This window comes from Oryzias melastigma, linkage group LG19 (assembly GCF_002922805.2).
Source record: "Oryzias melastigma strain HK-1 linkage group LG19, ASM292280v2, whole genome shotgun sequence".
Classification (NCBI taxonomy): domain Eukaryota; kingdom Metazoa; phylum Chordata; class Actinopteri; order Beloniformes; family Adrianichthyidae; genus Oryzias; species Oryzias melastigma.
In genome coordinates this window covers 19,327,334-19,349,453 of record NC_050530.1, presented here as the reverse complement: position 1 = coordinate 19,349,453, position 22,120 = coordinate 19,327,334, and the positions used below count along the sequence as shown (strand labels likewise).

At 40.0% G+C, this 22,120-nt stretch overlaps 1 protein-coding gene across 2 annotated transcripts in view; it reads left to right on the top strand.

Annotated features, from left to right (window-relative positions):
* LOC112153989 (PH and SEC7 domain-containing protein 1) overlaps positions 1 to 22,120 on the top strand; it is a 133,005-nt gene that overhangs the window by 52,957 nt on the left and 57,928 nt on the right. For both annotated transcript variants that reach the window (XM_024284502.2, XM_024284503.2), the window contains exons 2-5: positions 3,770 to 5,955; positions 8,823 to 8,940; positions 11,183 to 11,711; positions 12,373 to 12,840. In XM_024284502.2, the coding sequence (XP_024140270.1) occupies positions 3,997 to 5,955; positions 8,823 to 8,940; positions 11,183 to 11,711; positions 12,373 to 12,840 (3,074 nt within the window). In that variant the 5' untranslated portion in view covers positions 3,770 to 3,996. The remainder of the gene's footprint in view (positions 1 to 3,769; positions 5,956 to 8,822; positions 8,941 to 11,182; positions 11,712 to 12,372; positions 12,841 to 22,120) is intronic.

The following is a 22,120-nucleotide window of genomic DNA, read 5'->3' as shown; positions in this document are numbered from 1 at the left end:
TCAATGGTGTTCGGTCTCTTCAGGTCTTCTGGTTCAATCTCGGGAAAGAATTTCCTTAGCTGCTCTGTTGTTACAACTTGATGCACTTGTGCAATCTCATCGAGACCGTAGCATATCAGCTGATGTGCTTTTTCAGTGCCTTGAGGGGTTTTAACTCTGATTTTTAGGAAGTATCTTCTTGACTTTACTTTTGTTGACATCCCTCCAACACCATGAAGAATCAGTGTAATCTTCTCACTTTCCAAGCCCAGTCTTTTGGCTGCTCTGTGAGTGATGTAGTTTGTATCAGAAGCCAGATCTATTAGAGTCCCAATTTTCTGACCTGCGTTGGCAGTAACTTCCAATAACATTAGGATAACAGGTAACTCTTTGACTTTGACTTCACTTTCCTCAACAAGGTTAGTCTTGTCTTTTGTAACTGCAGCAACATTTGAGAAGGCTCTTTTAAACTTTTCCGCCATTTCAGGTGAAAGTCCAGAAATTATTTTTTTCTTGCTCTTCTGTGAATGTTGATCTTTTCTTGATTTCTTTTCTACTTTTATCAGTTTCACTTTGTTCTGCCCCATTTGGACAGAGAAAGAAATGATGATTTGAAGAACCATATTTCCTGCAGTCTCTTTTTCTACAGAGGTAATTGGTTGTCAGGCATTCTTCATCCTCAGAGTGACACCCTAGACATTTTTGGCATGCTCCCAGTTTCTTTACTGCATTTGATTTCTCAGATGGGTTTAATGCTTTAAACTGTTTACAGAAGAATAGTTTCTCTCTGTGTTTTCCATCCCCACAAACCACACATCCACCATCCTTTCTGGTTGAGCGGGTGGAGGCAAGTTTTCGATCCGGTCTCCATTCTGACTTCTCTGATACTCCAAGCTGCTCCAACCTCTCAAAGATGTCCTCTTGAGTTTTCAGGAACTTGAGAAGACTGTCGAAGTGGTTGTCCGGTGTGACATTGTTTGCAGGATTAACCATGAAGACGAGCCAGTCCTTTTTCACGGCATCTTGCAGTTTACTTTTAAGGCTTTTGATCACGAGCGGATTTTTGAGGGCTCCTGAATTTCCAAGTTCAGTGAGGTCAGCAAGAGCTTTTTCCACTGTCTGAATTAAATCAATGACTTTTCTGGGTTGGTTAGTTCTTACAATTGGTATCTTCTCTAGTTCTTCAATTATTTCCAGAGCAATGGTTGTTTTGTTGCCGTATCTGTTCTCCAATACTCTAAAGATGTCTTCTGCTGTGTTATAGATTGACAGGCGATGTTGACGGCAGATTTTCTCATCTATGCTGTCCAGTAACTGGAGCCTCTTTACTTCCAGGGAGCCAGTTGGTTCTCCTTGTTTCTGTAAACTCTCCCAGTCTTTTCTCCAGCGATGAAAGCTTCTTTTGCAACCATGAAATCTTGGTAAGTTTGTTGGCTTTAGTTTAATGGTTGGTGTTGTTTGCACATTTGCTAGACTTGCTGCTGCAGCCGCTGCTTGGGATGTACGATTTTCTTCCGCAACAGTTTGCGCAGTGATGAACTCAGACTTTCTTGCCTCTAGTGTGTTGATCATAGTTTTCAACATTTTCACTCTGGTTTCAAAATCCCCTTTTTCAGCTGTTGGTATCCACAGCTCCCATGTTGTATGGCTTCGAATTGAATCTTGGACGAGCTTCAGCGCAAGCGTCAACCGTGCTTCATATCCAGCTTTGTTCACAGAAGTAACAGAGATAGCAGCAACATCATCACAGGCTCTCTCAGCTTCTTGAATAGCAACACTCATTTCCTCAAAACCATATCTTGACCAGAGATTTTGTTGAACTATGTTTTTCACACTGTCAAACTTTAAATCGCATTCACTCATTGTTTTTTCTAAATCTTCTTCTTGGCGCTTATCAAGTTCCCCGTCTTCAGAGTCTTCCAATTCAGCAAGTAGACCAGCTCTGTAGTCATCATTCGCTTCACTCACATTTCTTGCCTCCTCTGTGAGCCTTTTGAACTCCTCTTTTAGTTCATTTTCTCCCATGCTTCGGGCCCTTCTGCTCAGGTAGTTGGCTTGTTTAGTGAAAGCATTTTTTGCAATGGTTCTTTCTCGCTTTAGTTGTTTTAAGGTTTTTCCAAAAGCTTCTTCAGCCATCTTTGTAGATTTGTTCTTGTGAACTCGTGTCCAGCGTCGACAGATGATTTCTCTGACTTTATCAGCTTTGGTTTCACTGTCACACGTCGGTTTTCAACTGTCGAGTCTTTTGGTCTCCTCCAGCTCCTGCCTGACTCGATAGGCTTTGTCTTCCAAAGGACATGGAATCAACTCAGTCATTCAATCATTTTACTTTTCTTTCTGTTTATTTTGGCAGATGACGATTGATAAATGATAGGTTGAAAACCTTAAAAGAAAGAAGTTGATATTTCAATCAAACATTTCAGCAAACTCAGCATTTCAAACAAATGTCAAAATACTCTTAGATTTAACTCAGGACTAACAATCAAAGCAATCAACATAAAACAACAAATTCTTATAGTCCATAAATTCATTTAGTCCATACCGGTTGTGTCTTTGGTTTGTATTCTGGAGCTGGAGTGGAATCAGATCAAACAGAGATGCAGGTGTGAAAGCTCTTTTCAGTGGTGAGTGAGGTGAGGTGGGTGTTTGTTTTTTCATGGGGATGTCCGGCCCGGGTGGAGTTAACATGTTTGGCCCGGGTGGAGATGATCTCTGATTGAACGTAACAATGTCTCCACGTTTGGGTTTGTATGATTATTATTAAAAGATTTTCCCGGTACAGGGGGCTGTGTCTGTATGACAGTCACTTTCACTGTGTTTCTGTGTCTCTGCGGCTGAGCTTGAAGGCTCACTGTCTTATATTAACCCGGGGGGGGGAAATTAAAATTAGGAGACTTTTTTCCTTTTTTTTCTTTAATGTCTCAATGAGCCCTGAACTGACAGCCTCCACACCCCCGTAGCGGCTCTCTGACTGCCGGCATATCGAGCGAAAGCCGGCGATCTGTCCAGAGTGTATCCCACCTTCTCTCTAAAGTCGCCGGATGAGCTCTGCAATCCCGCGGCTCCAGCAGGTAAAGGAATTAGATGGAAGTTCAGGACAAAAACGCTCACTTTGGATTAATATATGGTTTAAATGTGGGCAGAAAATGTGGGTCCCAGATCGGTTTGTTTGCAGTTTCTGTGGTGGCCCCACCTGTGTTTGACCACATTGCCTTAAGTGGCTGTTCAGGGGGTTAGCTCGCTATGCTATCCAGCCGCCTGGTGAGCAGTGGAGCTCGCAAGCTTGCCAAAGCAAAGCTCACTAGCTCAATACAGCAGAGTTCGCTAGCTGAATACAGTTTTCTTTGTTCTGTCAAAACCCATTACTGTCTCCATCTGTTGCCATAAGGCAAGTTCAAACTGTTACTCTGGCAGCAAGCTGGTGTCCTTTGGCCTCGAAGAAATCCTTAATCTCTTTGTCCCACATTCTTATCCATTTCAATTAGACAAATTTTGTTTTACAAGAGTTTTATTTTTATTTTTTTCATTTTTATTGCCATTTTACCGTGAATAGCTTTTTGTGTGATTTTATATTGTTCAAATGCAACATAAAAGTTATTTAAGGGAGAGGATTTTCTACTTCAACAGAAACATTTTCTAAATGTACATGAATTTTAAATTCTTTAATTCTTAGAGGGAAATGGCCTTGAGGGTTGCACATGTACTAGAAGTCATAAAATAAAGGATGGGTGGAGTTTATAAAGCTGCAACTGTGACAGAAGTTATCGCTCTGTCTTCTCTTTTCTCTCAGGTATGAAGAAGTGGAGGCTGATGGGGGACTCCCATGTGGTCCTCTGGCTGTCCAGCATGTGTGTCTTCACCCTGCATACAGATGCACTCCAAGTCAGAAAAAGCACCACCCTAACATAAACGGACACCCGCCACCAGCAGAATAACAATAAGTTCAGCCAGACAAGAAGGAAAAAGAAAACAGCATTTTTCTGTTTCTCTGTCCTCTTTGAGATCTGAGAGAAGGTCATGTCCCAGCCTGAAAAAGTCCTTCATCTTTTCGTGGAAGTGAGGTCTGCCCCAGATCAGAATGGAGACGGTGAAGAGGGCACAGCCCAGGGGCTTTCCAATCAGAGCAGCCCCACAAAGCTCAGCTTTCAGCTAACGGGCCAGACCACCATCAGCAGGACCTCAGCAGCTCACGACCTGCTTCAGAACCGCACACCCTCCAGAAACAGCGTCAACTTTCAGCTTCCACAAACCAGCAGCTCTCCCGGACTCACTGAGAAGTGGAGTTCCCCCACCTATGGACGGGGCGGGGCGCACACCCCGCCTGATGGGAAGCGCTCTGTGGTTACCTTCAGTTATGTTGAGAAGTCTAATGTGAAGACCGTGGACAGTCCTCGGAGCTCCATGTGCAGAAGACGAGCCGCAGAGGAAGAGGTTTCCCGTCTTCACAAACGCTTCAGCGATCCGGTGGGGTTTGGAAGTCCTGATTCGTCGTGCAGCTCCAGCCCAAAACTGACCTTCCAGTCTCCAGAAAGTCACCAGCAGAGGTTTTCCCCCAGCTTTTGCCGGCCACATTGTGATGCCATCGGCAGGGCAGCTACGCAGAGGGCAGTGGAGGAGTTTGGTTCCCCCCTACTGAGGATCAAACTGGCCCACGCCCTCGAGCACACCTCATCCTACAGGTACAACCAGCAGCCACGCTGTCAGTCCTGGTCTGGATCTCCTGTTCAGAGTCAGAATTCCAGCGTTACCTCCAAAGACCACATTAAGGGCAGGAACCAGAACATTTACGGGTTACATCAGGCCCCAGACCAGCTGTCGACTCCATCCTGGGTGTCTTCTCGATCAAGACTTTGGTCATGTCCCGATTCTAACACCCCCTTTCACTGGGTGAAAGAGCAAAAAGGTATGGCAGGAAGTCCGGCTACCAAAAGGCACATTCAGAGAAGCACCTCGCCACAGGGAGGAATCCCTCAACTTGGCAATAATGGCGTTGAGGGCTTAAATCAGTTGAGCGAGAGCAAATTCTCCAGTCCGGCTCACGGCTCAGAAGTAACCAAAAAGTTAGCAGAGGAGCCGTCAAAAGCGTCTTCTGTTTCAACAAAGACGAGCAGCTACTCATCGCACAATGCTTTAGACGAGCATCCGAACAACTCTGGAGAACCAGCTCCAAATGCACAAGAGTTGAAGCAAACCGTTAAAATGAACATCCCTTTAAACGACCAACATGTGCCAGAAAGTGAGGCGACAGTGACTGACAGGCATCAGGAGGACAGCCGCCACGGCTCCCCCGCCCTGCCTTCTCGAGTCTTCCGGCCGTCTCACCCTCCCACCGAGATCAGCTCGCCCGTCAGGGACCCCAGGCTTTCCCAAGCAGAGCTCCGAGCGCCGGACACTCCCACTCTGCATCGCTGTCGACCCCCACAATACACCGGCGACTCCTGGTCCTCCAGCGTGGACAGGAAAGAAGACCAAAGCTCCTTTGAGAGGGAGGACTGCACAGAACTTGCTCGCCGGCTTTTCATCAATCAGAGTGTAGACGAAGCGCCGGTCAGCTGGACGTCCCGGCAGCAGTGGAGGAGCCAAACAAAGAACAACCCGGAGCCCGGATCTGAGCTCAGCTGTGACAGAACGGAAAAACCCGCCAAACGGCGGCAGCCGCTAAGCCCCACAGCCCAGCAGAAGCGGGCCGAGCAGAGACGGAGGGAAATCCTCCTTCTTGGACCCGTGGCTCTGGACTCTGCAGAGGAGGACGAGGGCTGCAATGATGACGAAGAGCAAGGCAGGGAGGCAGAGGGGAGCAAATCAGGAGGACTCCCTCACCGAGAGGAGGAGCAGAATGGAGGGATGGGAGGTTCGTCCTCACGGAGTTCTAGTGGGGTGACGGGGAGTTTAGGGGATCCAGGATCCGTGTCCCCAGAGTCCAGTCAGTCCAGTCACCAGAGCAACGAGACCGGGGCGGCCACCTCAGGAATACAGGTGAGGGTCGCTGGCTATGAGATAACACAATCATTTTAAAGACCCACACCGATTACCTTTTGATCTATTTAGAAAACCTGTCGTTCTCTAGGTTATAGTTTCTGCAGGAGCTCCTTAGAAATTCACCTCTGAGTTGTTGGCGGGACTGTTGGCAGAACCCTAGAATGTCAAAGTCATCTCAACTCTACAACTTACTGGAAGAAAGTAGATAGGAAAGAACTGTTGACATAAAAACATAAAAAAGAAATGAGAAACTGTGTTGAATGTAAACATAACAGATGGTTCAGTTTAGGGAAAATACACCACAGGCCAATCCAATGACATATATTGTTCACTGGACAAAACTAGGTGTTGAAGTCAACCATAGAAACACCTTACCTCCAGCCCTCACAAAATTAGGCCAACGCCGTCACTTCCTGATCGTCTGCCACCATTTTGAAACCCATCGACGGTGAATGGTCTGGGTCGGTCTGAGTCACGTTTTTAGAGAAACTGCTTTCGCCAATCAGGAGTGAGCTTGTTCACACCCCTTCCGCTGAGAGCGAACTTGGGAGAATCTGTCAATCAAATGTTGGAGGCGGGGCCAGCAGGAGCCACATGCTTTTACTGAGGTGTTTGATTGGTCAGTTTATAACTTGAATAACTTGCAATAAACAAAAAATATCTTTAAAAGCAATTAGGATTATAAAGAAAATATTAAGAGGAAGAGCAAGAATGATTATTCTGACAAAAAATGACAGTAATAACTGCATTTCTCTATAGAAGTCTATGGGATTTTGACTTATTGGAACCAGCAGACATTTCCTAGTTGGAGCACGAGAGGGGATGGGTTGATATGTCCCGTAAATATACAGTCAATGGGCCAATCATACATATTATTTTTAGAGGAGCAACAAATTAAAAAGAGACTGAGGAAGAACTTAGAAAAACCTAAAAATTATTTTTGAATATGATATTTCAAACACTTTTCTTGTCATGTATATTGGAAAGATAGAGGACATTGTTCAGAAGGAACATATTTATTTGGCAAAAATCTTTTTAGTTACAACAAAAAAAGCAATTACAAAGCACTGTCTACGACCAGAACCTCCACAGCAACAGGACTGGATTAAATTGTGGAAGAGATATCAGTTAAGGAAAAATTACATATAATCTTGCCCAAAGTGGCCAAATTTGTTGTGCCAAAAGTTATATTTTGTCCCGCCAAGTCGTGACCGCGGAGGCCGAGGAATGTTTAGTTAAAACCCCCTATCCCTTTCCTATTGATTCTCTGTGGTGTTCCAAAACTCTACGACTGTAATATACTTTTGGCCTCCGGGTGGCACTGTTAGGACTCTCTTTACCAGCGGCTATGGGTGAAACAACCCACAAGTGAGTCAGCTCACCGGTGGATTAAGTGGAAGAAATTTCTGAGTGACATCAGTAAATCTATTAAATGAATGTGAAACAACAGATATATTAGTCAATAAGAAATGTATTAAACTCCAAACTAGCCATATAATATATCCTTTTTTTCTGTTTTTGTCAATCTGTTTGTTTCCTGGTGCAAAAAAAAAAAAAGTTCCAAAAAAGGTATCAACCCTACGTTAATATCTCAGCATTCTTTTGTCTTATCACGCTCTCCCACTAGCTTACAGCCCCTCGCAACCTCAATTTAGCATTAGTGAGAGCTCTCCAGTCGTACAGTTTAGAGCCAAATTTCTGTTTAGACGAGGAAAATGAAGACGTTCATGGATCTATTTCTCTGTAAGTGGATGCAACGGAATGGAGCAGAGCAGGAAACCCGAGTACTTTTATAATCGCTGTTTTTTAATGAATCAACATAATTCGAATAAATAAATACTCATAAGTGCAGTTTTAATCTGAAATTCTGTTATAAATGTCCTCCATCTTAAGAAAAATGCTACAAGAACATGTTAAAAACATGATTTTTATTGGTGTGGGTCTTTAAACAGAGTAAAAGCAATAGTTGTAAAATTTGAAATGCCTGTTCAGAAAGTTCTGAACATCTAAGATCTGCACGTCAGACTCAGCATGCCTCAGCTGGCATGTTAAAAGTTGCTCCTTGAAAAGGACTGAACCAGAAAGGATTGTTTGGAAAAATGGCAGTAAAGATGGTTGCAGATGAGAGGATGTAAAAAAAAAGTTTCCCTGAAATATCTGAACATTTACTACATTGACACATAGAATCCAGAGAAAATGTCAAAATAAAACCATCCATCCATCCATTTTCTTGACCGCTTCTTCCCTTTCGGGGTCGCGGGGGTCAAAATAAAACCTTTTCTTATATTATACTAGGACAATTATTACTGCCACCTCAGGTTGGCTCTATGTTTGTTTAGAAAATACATTTGGTTTTACATTAGTTATGTCTTTAACCTCCTGCTTAACCAAAACAGTAGAGCACTTAAGAAAGCAAATGATTCAAGGTATTGATCGTGTGATTAATCCCCCAAAGCAATCAGCTGCAGAAAAAAGCTGTTTTAAATTGATTTTATCTTGATTGGGTTGTTAAACTACTTACTTTGTATGATCACATAGGAAATACATTGAAAAAATGTGCATTTGCACAATAATTAACCCCTTGACACTTTAATTTATTTCCAGGTACTAAAAAAAATGTCATTTTTTGCTTTCAATTAAACGCTAAATGAAGGTAATTTTGGAGCCAAAGTGTTTTTTTGGACATTTGCATCAATAGGTGTCAATTGTTACATGACAGCTTGATGATGCAGATGTATTTCTGATTTTTTGTCGTGCTAGGCTTCTAAATGTTCACCAGAATTAGAGTTGAAGTCGCATATATTTATTAATACTGTTTTTTCCAGTGCATTTCAGTCTCCTGCTGTCTTTGTGTGACCTTACAGACGGACAGTGGAAGTGCAGCCCCTACGCCGTCACTGCACTGTCAGAAGATCGCACGCGCCAAGTGGGAGTTTTTGTTCGGGACCTCTGCTGAGTACGCTGCCGGCAGAGGGGACAAACGTAAGAACACATCCACAAGTGTTTTCTGTAAAAGTGGAGATGTATTTGCTCCTTTTTGTTCTTTTTTTTTTATAGTAACATATCATCCAGATGCATTCAAATGTGTTTGTGCTCCTCAAATATCAGAAAATGAGCCTAACTGAAGCAAATCTGGGTCACAACTCATGTTTATTCAATGTCCAGTTATTTGTGTTTTAGTTTTGCAGCACTTGCCAACACAGACTGGAGAAAAATGTTCTCCAGAAGTGGAGAAAATTCAAACTCTTTCACACATATTTTAGTTATTTCTAAAACCTAACAAAAAGCATTAACCACGTTCACAGGTTTAGTCCAGAAAATGTCATGATTAACATTAAAATATTATTTTTTTTAAAAATGCCATCGATTGAAGGATTCACTAAAACCATAATCTTTTAGACAGAAAAAATATTAAATTTGTGCAAAATGAAAAAGTCACAAACTGATGATGGTGGAATTATCCAAACAGAGGAAACCAGGTTTGGTAACAGAAACATTTAATTAATTAACTAAAACATGACAAAAACTATGGTGAAACACAAAGTGTGGCAGAGCAGGTGACGGGGATCCACTGAAAACAGACATTTAAATAGGCTGAGGGCAATTAACAGAAATGAAGATACCTGTGGATCATGAACCTGAAACTGGTGTGAATGAGGGACAATTCAAAACACAACATGACCAAAAAGCATAACAACTGACAAAACAAGTTCACAAACCTGACAGAAATGACATGACATTAAAAATCATCTGTGGATTTTAATATCCTTTAACATGTTATCATTTATTTAAAGCATAAAATAATAGTTTTTCCAGATTTTACACTTACTGTATTAGTGAAAATAATTTTTAACCTTAAAGTCCTCTTGAACCATTTAACACTTTAAATTAATATTCCAGACTGATGTCACATAGAAAATATTAAAATATGATTCATTTTAAAATATTTTGAATAAAAATCAATTACTCCCAAGGTCTTTAAATAAAAAAACGTTCTTTTAACTGATTTGTGTTTAATAAAAGTGTACTTAGAGGAATAAATGTGACTAAAGTCAGTTTAAAAAAGCGCTATGTAATAAGATTCCTTAAGAAGCTTTATTAACACATTAACAAACATGATTAATGAGTTTATAGGGTGTTATTAAGACATTTATAGCTCAATGAGCCTAATAAGGTTTATTAATATACTTAGTAATATTATTAAAGTGAGACTATTGTCTGCAAAGGTGAAATTAATAAACAGCTTACAAGCTTAACAAATGTATTAACTGTCTTTGTCGACATTATATTGAGTGTTTTGCAGCATCTCATTTAAAGTGTTATCAAAAATTGTTTTTTTGGAATAAAATCCTTTAAAAAAATAAATAAATAAAACTGAAACACATTGTGCATGAACTTTTAACATAAGTTCTACCAAGGAACCTTTAATTTTCACAGTAAATTTGATATTTTTTTAGCTTATAATTTGTCAACATGAAGCACTTTTATTGTCATTCAAACTTTATTTATCCAAATTGTACTCTTGTCTTTTGAATTAATTTAGGAAATTTGGACTTTGTGTTTAAAACTATTTTTTGACTTGAATTTTACAAAATGACTTTGTTGTTGAATCATTGTGGAGTTTTTTAGGGTTGTCCTGATACATTTGTCTTGGTTAGGAGTCTGCAACCTGCAGCTCTTTAACCCTTCCAGTGTGGATGTTTGGGTTTAAAGAAAAATGTTAACGATTTGAATAAACTATAGCCTTTTTCGTTACGTTTTTAAATTAATTTTTCGTTTCTTTTTAATAGAGGTGATCTCTTATGAATAAAAATTAGGATGTCTTTTATTTTGAAAGGAACTTCTTAAAAGTAATATATAAAAAAAAAAAAAAATTGAATTGTGAGTACGTATGAGCTGCATTTGATAAATGAATGGCTTGATGATCACAAAAACACAATTAAAGGATATTTTTGTTAATAAAAGTATGTAAAAGTCGTTTTGAAACCAAACCAAATGACTCTTTTAGTGTTAAACGCTGCAGCATCTTGGTCTCGGTGAATGTACGGCAGCAGTTTTTGACCCTAAATGTTTGATTTATCCCTCAAACGTAACCTTAAAGTTTAGAAAAAAAGAAAAAAAAAGTCTCCTATTTGTGTCCTTTGTAACTCCAAGGCTTTGATTTATCTATTTAAAATTTAAATTTAAAAAGTGCATTTAAATATTAACTGGTTTTCCTCCGCAGATTGTCTGGAAGCCTCCACAGCTCCTCCCAGTGGGACCTCCAGTGAGTCCCCCACCCCGACGCCTCCATCCTCTCTGCCTCTGATCTCAGCCAATCACGAGGTGCAGCACGTGGAGGTGGAGCTGGTGACTCCGCCCCCCGCTGTCACTGGAATCTCCCCAAAGACCGGCATCATTCGCCGGACGTTGAAGTACTCGGAGACCGACCTGGACGCCATCCCGCTCCGCTGCTACCGCGAGACGGACATCGACGAGCTGCTGCAGGGCGAGCAGGACGACGCCGACTCCGCCTTCGGCAGCAACCGCAGCGTTCAGGGCACCTCGGGGGCCGGCAGCAGCCCCCTGGGGGGGCTGGGTTATGGCAGGACAGATGGGCAGTCAGACATGAAGGGAGGAGAGGAGGAGGAAGAGGAGGAAGAGGATGAGGAGGAGGAAATGGTGAGCTGGGCAAGCGTGAGAATGCAAGGAGACAGCAGGAAGCAGCAGTATGCAGCGGAGGAGGAGCCAGAGGTGTTTGGACACCTGATGAGGTGAACACAACACCTGACCACTGTAGACACAAACACACCACAGCAGCACACACACATCCTCTCCTGACCTACATGTTGATCTAAATTTGGAATCCAGATGGTCGAAAAAAAAGGCCTTTTTGCATCAATTATTCAAACGTTTGTAACAAATACATCCATGCAGAAAGTTCTGTTTTATTTTATTATTCATTTTTGCACTCGTGAGCAAAAGTCTGTACCAACAGATTCATTCCTGCTATCAAAAACACAAATATATTGGAGAACAAATGTTGGAAACTTTGGGTTTCCTCCATTGTCTGATGCTTTTTAAAAACGTGCAAAAATAAATCCATCTTCAGAACTTTCAGAAAGCATTTATTTAGGTAAGCGAGAAGAACTGGATTGGAAGGGAGAAGTCGGAAGGGTAGGGCAAGAACTCGGATTCGGCTCAAGTCTTGAATATATCGGAATAGAGCTTTGAAAGAAAAGTCTGGACATCTCAGCCTCTTCCAACAGTAGGTGGTGAACATTTGCGAGTAGATAATTGAAAAACAAAAGAAGAAGAAGCCCCTCCCTGACGCTCCCTGCTTACTGGGCCGGTGTGAACACCCCGGACTGAATGTGTGCTCATGACACCGCTCTTGAACACTCTAACTCTGCTAACTCCCTCTCCTCTATCCAGACCTGTGAAGACTTTCTTTGACAACCACAACCCGGCCTTCAAGTCCCCGGTCCTGGTCTCCGGTCCGCGGTGTTCCGCAGAAGACACGTTCAGCCGCCACTTTGAGAGCATCATGGAGTCCCACCGAGCCAAAGGGACGTCCTACAACAGCCTGGACAGCGAGGAGCTGCTGACCTCCAGCGCTCAGACCGTCTTGACCTTTGACCTACCCACGCTCACACCCGCCATCCACGCGCCGGTGTGCCAGAGCGCCAGGCAGATCGTCCAGCTCAGCTTCGCCCCGCTGGCGCACGACGAGAGGCCCAGCCTCTCCGATTCGGTCTTCACCGTGACGGGAGACTCGGACGCCACGCGTGCGCCCTCCAGCGAGCGGCTGAGCAGCGTCTCGGAGGACGCGCTGGCAAGAGGGCAGGAGGGGTCACAGCTGGGGAGCAGCTGGTACGTCAACACCTCCTACTCTCTACCCAGGTGAGACGTCATGGCAGATAGTGAAAAAATCCTTCAAACAGGAAACCTGTGCAATCGTTCTCAGATAATATTAGAAAAAGGGGAAAAGAAAGATCTGAGGAGAACATATACATATACAAAACGTATCTTTTCATGTATTTTCTGTATATACAGTTAGTTTGCTGTCACTAATCAGAGCATTCAGTTGTACTTGTACATTTTTAGTGCTTAAATATGACTTAATATTATTAAATAATTGAGAGGAAACACTATTTTGTTATGTTTACAAAGAAAAACTGAACATTTCTAGTGACGCAGTTTATTTAATAAATTAATCAATTACCAAATCAAACTCATTCAAATAATTGTAATCTCTCCTCACAGTGATAAATATCTATTTTATAATGTAATAATATTACCTTTAGACACATATTGACCATAAATATAAACAAATAAAGTTGAATCGATAAATATTATAAACCCACTGATCCAGTTAATGTAACACACTCTGATTTATTTAATTCATTCTGCAAGTTCAAACTTAATCTTCAAGACTTTTGCTTCAAGCTTAAGTCAAATATTAAGTATTAAAAACACACTCCTGTGAAAGTTTTGTTTTTAGTGTTTGTGGTATTTTTCTCATTATGGAGGACATAATTATAGAAAATTAAGAGTAAAATTGCGTTTCGGAGTATTTCTTTATTCAAATAGTTGTGAATCAGAAGCAGACAAAGAAAATGGAGTTTGAAAAAGATTGTATTTGTTACGTAGAAAATAAGCTGGTGGGTCACAATCTCTCTCCTTCATTCTGATTCATCCACTTACAGACTAATAGATCCATGAACGTCTTTGTTTTCCTCCTCTGAGCTGCAATCTGGATCTAAACTGTGCGACTGGAAAGCTCCAGTATTGCTCACCATTTTTGTTGCAATGCTAATGTTAGCTTGGGGTTGTGATGGGCTATAAGCTAGCAGGAAAGCGTGTTAACAAATGGATGATGGGATATCAATGAAGGCTTACTGCTATGACAGTATTGCCGCCCACAACTCAGAGGTGAATTAAGTCTTTTAAGTTTTTGACTAATCTAGTTTGCTGAGGAATTTTATGCTAATTTGGAGTTTAGCTAATATTTGAGTAAAATGCTGATGTTTTCAGCTAATTTGTTATCTACTGAAATATGTTTCTATAATTTAGAATTTAGCTTCTATTTTAGCAATATGCTAACATTTTTTGACTAATTTAGTTTAGTGAGGAACTTTAGGCTATTAAAGAGTTCAGCTAGTAATAAAGCAACAAGCTAGCTTTTTTTGTTTGGCAGATTTGGCCTCCAATTAGTTTTATATTCCAATTTGGAGTTTAGCTAATATTTTAACAATATTCTAATATCTTCAGCTAATTTGTTATCTACTGGGGGTTTTAGGCTAATTTTAAGTTTAGCTTTTATTTCAACAACATGCTAACATTTTTTGGCTGAATTGATTTACAGAGAAATGTTATGCTAATTTAAAACTCACCTAGTAATTAAGCAACAAGCTAGCTTTTTTGTTACTAAAGGTAAAAACGTAAAAAAAATGAGAGATGCTAGTTTATTTTTTGCTTTTGTTCTTGCCAAGAAAATAGACATTATTCACAATTTAAAAAAGCAAAAAGAAGGTTATGAATGCAAACCCAAATTTCTTAAAGGCTAAAGTAAAAGCTCCCTCTAGGTTTTGATCAGTAGAAAACAAACCCAAATGGCTCTTTTACTGTTAAAGGTTGCCGACCCTTAAAAGTGTCAAACATTTATTCAGGTATTGTTTGGAAAGCTGCAAAACACACATCCGTCACTCTGGATCACCTTTAACCAATTGTAATTGATCCATAGAAGCAAGCTTGTGATTGGACGTCTTTTGTTTGCATAAATGTGTCCATAAATAGACCAACAGTAGAGACACAACAGGAAGAGAAACTGACCGTCGATCGACCTTTCCAACAACAAAATCTTGTTCACATCTGTTTTTTTTAGTAGGGATGTAAAAGATATTAGATACGTATTGAACACAGATATGAAATAAATTTAATTAAAAGATATAAAATCAATCAAGATGTGAATAATCGATTTCTGGGAAACTGTAGTTTCTCTTTCTGTTTTTTCTACCGTCTTTGTCTTTTTATGTACATGTGAAGCAAACTAAAAGACGTCCAATCATAAGCTTGCTTCTTCCAAGTCAATATGAAAACATTTCTCTGTCAAATGCCGTGCGTTATTATTTATAGCTTTAAATGCCATATGAATAAGAAATATCTAGATTTTAGCATTTTTGGTAAAAGAATCAGACTATATCGAATCGCCAAAAAGTTAGTTGAATCCTTTATGGATCTACTTGTGGATCATGTATCGAGATGTGTATCGAATTATGTGAGAGGGAAAGATACACACCCCTAGTTTCTACTGCTATTATTCTCATTGGTTGATCAATTTTCAATATCTCTATCTTTTACATTCCTACTAGAATTGCTAAACTCTTGCTTTCCAATTATATTGGAAGGTGGAAGAAAACCCAGAGATAGTGGGATAGATTAGAGTTTACAAACTAGGCATATGTCCAGATTCCTTCACTACTCCCTATATAGTGCGTTTGCCATTTTCTAGTGCTGTTCGAACCTACAATTCCAAAATCGAGTGCACTAGAAATTTCCCTGAAGTCTTTGAGAAAAACTAGTGTGCATCAAGACTAACTATATTGGCGAATATAGACCACAATCCATTGTAGTCGAACAATTTATGCGAAAAAAATGTGTTTAAATATAATTTTTTTTTTTAAATCCATCCACATTTTCATCATCATAACACAGTGGAGTCATAAATAGACGTGAAATGCTCGTATTGGTTAGATTTTTACTTTGTTAAATTGGTGACGTCATATCTGTTTTAAAAAGAGAAAGAAAAGTATTGATCATGGTGTCTGAATCGCTTTTAAAATCCAGGGCACTATATAGTCCTGCAGTATATAGTTTTTTAGTAGTTATGGAGGGAAGCCTCCTTTCAGATGTAAGAAGATAAACAAAAACTGGATGTGTGATTATTGCTCTCGGATTACAGTCATCTCACTTTTGGAGTCATTTTGTTTTAGAAAATTATGAAACTTGAAAGTACACGTCCCTAAGTCACGGCCCTCTGAGTATTTCTATCTGGCCCTCAAGATCATTTAGTTGATTCTTTTTAATGGCCCAATGTTATCTTGTGCTTTTTTCTAACTTGTATCATTTTGACAAAAAATATTTTTTATGGAGAGTAAAATATTGAAAGTTATTTAAGGTTTAAGTTGATTTATTCTGAAATAATATTCCTGCCTTTTTGTCATTCATAATTATGCTAAAATATTACAGCTTTAAAGTTTTAAAGCATTCTGCTAGCTTTTTGGACTATTTTTGCATTTACTAAGATTTTTTAGGCTGTTTTGGAGTTCAGCTTATATTTCAGCCACATTCTAGCTGATTTGGTTAATTTAGGCTTTTTTCAGTCTTTTATGCTATTTTGAAAATTAGCTATTTTTTCAGCTACATTCTAGCTAATTTTGCTAACCTAAGTTTTTTTTTCTTTTTTAGTTTTTAGGCTCATTTGGCACTTAGTGAATATTTAGCTGGCTATCAGCTTCAGAATTTTCAGCTATTAGCTTCAGTATTTTTTGTTATCAATTTCAGCATCTTCAGCTGTCAAATTCAGCTTACAGCATTCACACTAGCATTATCACAGGTAATACTATATATCTAGTTCATAATTGTGTTAAAGTTATGGTTTTCAAGTTTTAAAAATTTAGTTTTCAATAAATATTTATCCTGTGCATCCTAAGCTGTGTTTTGGATGTTTGCTCCCTGTGGGATTGAGTTTGACACCCCTGATTTAAAGCGTAGTAGCATGATCTGAAGAAGAAGATTGCTCTTTATTTGTGAATCAACATACTAAAATATGTAAAGTTATTATAAGATTGAGAGGGTGCAACAAAATCACTTTTTAAAAAATGTTTGTGAATTGCATAATTCCCCCTTCATAAAACTGTGACGTTCCCCTTGACTAAAGTGTTGCTGCAGTGCCATTCTGGAGCCAAGAGACTTGAAGTGAAGGTCACTACAGGGAAGCTTGCAGTCCCTGTGCTCTATAGTTCTGTGTTGATTGTGCATGCACCTGAATCTGTGTGTTCCTGTGAAAGTGAAGGGCGTGTGTGTGCTGATGTTTGGTGGTGGGACTTCACTTTTTGCACATGAGGCAGATGGCTGCATCTGCTGCAGAGAGGGACTCACCTTGACTGTCAAAATCTCAAAGACATAGACCGTCGACCTCACGCAGAAATCCTCTTTTAAACGCTCTTATTTTGTAATTCCGTTCATTAGCCAAGGGGGTTTGTGATGATGTTACAGCAGACATATGCCGTCTGTCTCTTGTGACAGACATGTGCTATTGTGCGGTGAGGCTGTCGGATGCTATGAATGTTACTTTGAGGGACGGCTGCAGAAACACGGTGCTGTTTTTGGTCTCACCACCAGATGGCAGAAGCAGACAGGAATCTCAGAGCCAAACTGTTCCAGTGAAAGTGGAACACTGCAGGTGGCTAGCTTTGTTTGAGATTCCCAGAAAAGGAATTTAGCCTCAGCGGATATATACACTAAAGGAATGTTGTGCTCAATAACCCCCCCCAGATTTTTCTCCAAATCCCAATAAAACCTCACGCCACAGGAAGTGAAGGAAAATGTTTGTTCAGTCAGTTCTGGTCTTATCTCATGTATTCACGGAGGAATCCAGCAGCGAGACGACCAGGCAGACTTCTCTGCAGGTTTGGCCAAACTCTGATAAAAGTTGGAATGTCACTCCTCCCCGTCCCTCCCTCACATCCCCCTCTCATGGATGGTGTGTACCAGGACACAGTGGGTCATTGTGCACGGCTTCTTCAGTTTTGTCTCTTGGTCTTGGGAGAAGCTCTATTTTTTCTATGACTTTAACAGCGCAGATTGAGAGTTTTCTCTTCATGAGGCAGTGTTAACAGGTGATGAGGCCTTGGATCAGAGGTCTTAAAGAGCCGCTCAGGTCCATTTCTTACTGACAACACCCCAATAGGAACCACAAACTCTTACTTTAGAAAGATAAGTTATGTTTTTGTTACTTTTACTTGGAATATAAGAGAAAATAGCATTTTTTTCTAAATATAAACTGTTTTTTTGAATTGACTAGATTCACAGGACCTCCTTTCAAAATAAAAGTCAGTCTGAGTTATATCTCAAAGCAGCAGATGTAGTGTGTGATGTCAGCACTGATTCAAAAAAGAGCAGTTTATTTTACCGTTTGTGGTGCATTTTAGACATGAATGTATAAATCTAACAAACTAAAATTAAATAGGCTTCAATCATCATACAAGTCATTCCAGAATATGTCACAAATCATATACAATTGCATATTTGGGAGAATATATAACCTTTATTTATACAGGTTGGCCAATTAAGAACAATTTCTCATTTACAACGACGACCTGATTACGCATCAGCAGTAAAAATAGAACAAGAATCACAATAACACAATACATAACAATAGACTTATTAAACGTATGCTTCATTTCCGGATCTCATTGTTGCTTGTTTAGCTTCATGAAACAAAGAAGGAATCGATTATATTTGCAAAACATACAAAGCATGAAGAGCATGCTAATAAGTTAAAGACATTTTTATATCACTTTAGCGCCTTCAGGTTATTCCTTTGTGATCTGCTTGCTTTTCTATTTTATCTGTTTGTTTCTGTTTTTATAATTATGAGGGGCTTATCTTATTATATTATTGCATGTGTGGAGTATAGTTTGTCTTGTATTTTTATTTGTTTTATGTACAGCACTTTGAGCTGTTTCTTAACTGGAAAGGTGCTATATAAATAAAATTACTTTGAATTTGAATTTGAATTTAATCAGTAATCTGTTTAGTTCATTGTTCTCTCTGGTGTTTTGGAACAATTCCATTTCCAAAATTGAGCGGCACTTCTGTGTTGCTGTCAGTAGCAAATACTGATACACCTACAGTGTCCTCTAATGGTTGTCGCTAATAATTTTTTTTTTCTTTTCACAAATAAGTCACACCCCCTGCCAAATTATGCCACCTATACTCTCAAAATATGGCACACTTAAACCTTGTTTCCACTGAGTGGTCTGGTCCTGTATGGTCTGATTTGGTTCGGTATTTTGAGCGTTTCCATTGTAAAATGGACATGTTAAACAGTACTAACCGTACCTCTTGGGTGCCCCCATCGGTTGTAGGGCCATTGAACAGTTGGAGTGGAGACGCTGTAGCCACGCGTTGATTGGAAGAAAGTGACGACATTAGAAAGCAACAATTAAACCTTCAACAACAATAATTCCTTACGTTTTCACTGGGTTAGTTCCCAGTGGTAAAATTATCTGTGACCACTCCATACTTGAGCCAGCCACTAGATGGCTCAGTGCCATAAATGACAAAGCCAATTAAACTGGTGATATAGGAGGATTTTCGTATCTTTAAGCTAACGTTTCCAACGTTTGTAAGCATTCGGGATTTTGCGGTTTTCTGTGTACTCATATTGAAAATGCCGTCAAACAACAGTTTGACGTTCCTTGCTGCTGGATGACCTCCATTGTTGTTGCTTTTCTTGTCGTTGCACTACAATGACACGCTAGCACTCTACACTACGCATGTGCCATGAAAACAAACCGCTCAGTGGAAGAGATGTGTAACCCTTGTGGTATCCTGAGTTTGTTGACATTGGGAGTTTGGTCATCTGGACCCCACAAGACAACGTGCAGAACTTGTTTTTCAATGATTTTTGATTTTTATTGCTGTCCGTGGCAGATGTGAAATCCTGTCCACCTTCGTAATGAAACGGGTAACACGTCAATGCAAGGCTCGGGTCATCTGGACCCCTAAAACTACTAGGGTATTAACAGAGTGGAAACGCTTGTAGATTTAACTGGACCGTACCGGAGCACTTCTTTAACGCCTCGTTTCCACCCGGTGGAAAAGAGGCGTTGAAGTCCGAGAATCAGTTCAAAATAAATAAATAAACACCCTATAACTTGTATACATTCTGGTTGTGCTTACTGACCTCCAAATGATTTTTTGTGATACATGGCGCTCAAAAGTCTGTCGAAATGTTTCAGTTTGACTTTCTTAAACTACGAAGCTGAAACACAGGTACTTCTTAAAATTAAAACCCATAATTTTTTCTTTAACCAATAGAGCCCCGATGGAGGGATAAATGTGATTCTGGAACCAGTAGCAGGCCTAGATGAAGCCAAGAACTCGTAAACGGTCACAGGAGTTGATAAAGACCACCCTCTTTTGGGCTGGGGAGGTTGTAGTGCAAACAACCTGGAGTCATGCACGCCATGTGGATATTTAAACCTGACACCTCACATCTTTTGTTTTGTCTGTGTGAATACATGCAAAACAAGTTGGGCTGCCATTTGTGGGACGCTAAACGGATGCACAGTTTGAGAGTGTGTAACTGGAGATCCAGAGAGCGAGGGCAGGAGGGAGGATAGAACTGGAAGGTGATTCCAAGCCAACTTCCAAGCCAAGTTTCATGCCATGATCTGAATGCAAGGTCAGCGGGAGGGGGCCCTTTCTCAGTGAAACGGGGGAGGGAGATGAAGAGAGGGAGGAGTGAAAAGAAGGAAGAGAAACAGCAAATAGACTCAGAGGGGGACAGGAAAAACAGAGAGGACAAACAGCCCTTTTTGCATTTGGGAGAGAGGCTGTTTGGGTGGTTCGAGTAGTTCGGGAAAATCCATGAAGTCAGACTGTGAACAGAGCAGAGAGCAGTCGAACTCTGCTGGCGTGCAGGTGTGTGATGAATTCTGGGAAAAGCGCAGCGGGAAGGACAGGAGTCGTCCGGGTGAGGACTACAAGACAACCATCCTGGCAGGCTCCGGCAGAGAGAGGCCCGTCTGTGTTCTGCTGTCAAGGCTCAGCTGCAGCAGGAGAGGACAGACGTTTGACGAATCGAAGGGCGACCTCCAGGTCGGTCTTTTGTCCAGGAACTTGTCACGCCTGTTTTTCATCATTTTAAAACAAAGTTATTTAACTTCAATCCCTGAGGTGATGAAGTAAGACTGTTCAAAGTCTGAATTTTGTTCTTAAATTGACTCCAAATGCTTTCTTCATCCTTTTGATAAGTCTATGACCTATCAAAATGTTTCTACTACTACTTAAAGAAAATTTTGATCTTTGATGATTGATGCCCAGCCCTAATTTTTCAGGAGGATTTCTCCTTTGGTAACAATTTTTAAGATATTAAACATCATTAACCTGCCAAGACCTTATTAATACATTTATCATGCAAAAACAATAATAATAGTACACACAATAGTTATTTCTGTTTGAAATGTTTCTTCCCACAGATCTTTATATTTTATCCATGTCAGCATGACTGCTGTAGTTAATAATGCTTGAAAATAAGCATCTGTCAATGGTTTGGGCAATGGTTGAACTTTTAACACTGGAGATGTTAAAAGACTCCTAAATAACATACACTCTTTGGCATTTTGTTACTCTTGGACTGTTTATGCCAGGGGTGTCAAACTCAATCGCACAGGGGGCCAAAATTAACACTCGAGATGTTAAAAGACTCCTAAATAACATACATTCTTTGGCATTTTGTTACTCTTGGACTGTTTATGCCAGGGGTGTCAAACTCAATCGCACAGGGGGCCAAAATCCAAAACACACCTTAGGTCTAAGAGGATGAACATTTATTGAACACTCTAAAACTTTTTTAAACTTTGAAACTATAAAGTTTTAACTTAGTTATGAACTAGATATATAGTATTACCTGTGACGATGCTAGTGTGAATGCTGTAAGCTGAATTTGGCTGCTGAAGATGCTGAAATTGATAGTTAAAAATGCTGAAAACACTGAATCTGATAGCTGAAAACGCTGGAGTTGATAGCTAGCTAAAATGTTAGCTAAATGCCAAATGAGCCTAAAAAGTAACAACAACAAAAAAAAAAATTTAGGTTAGCCAAAACAGCTAGCATGTAGTTGAAAAAATTGGTAAATTTCGAAAAAGCCTAAAAAAAACTGAAAAAAGACTAAATTAGCCAAAACAGCATGTAGCTAAAATATTGGCTAAACTCCAAAATAGCTTAAAATTTTTTAGTAAATCCTAAAATAGTCCAAAAAGCTAACAGAATGCTAAGTTTTAAAGTTTTAAAATCGTAACATTTAACATATTTGTGAAAAATAAAAAGGCAGAAATATTATTCCAGAATAAACTAACTTAAACCTTAAATAACTTTCTATATTTTACTC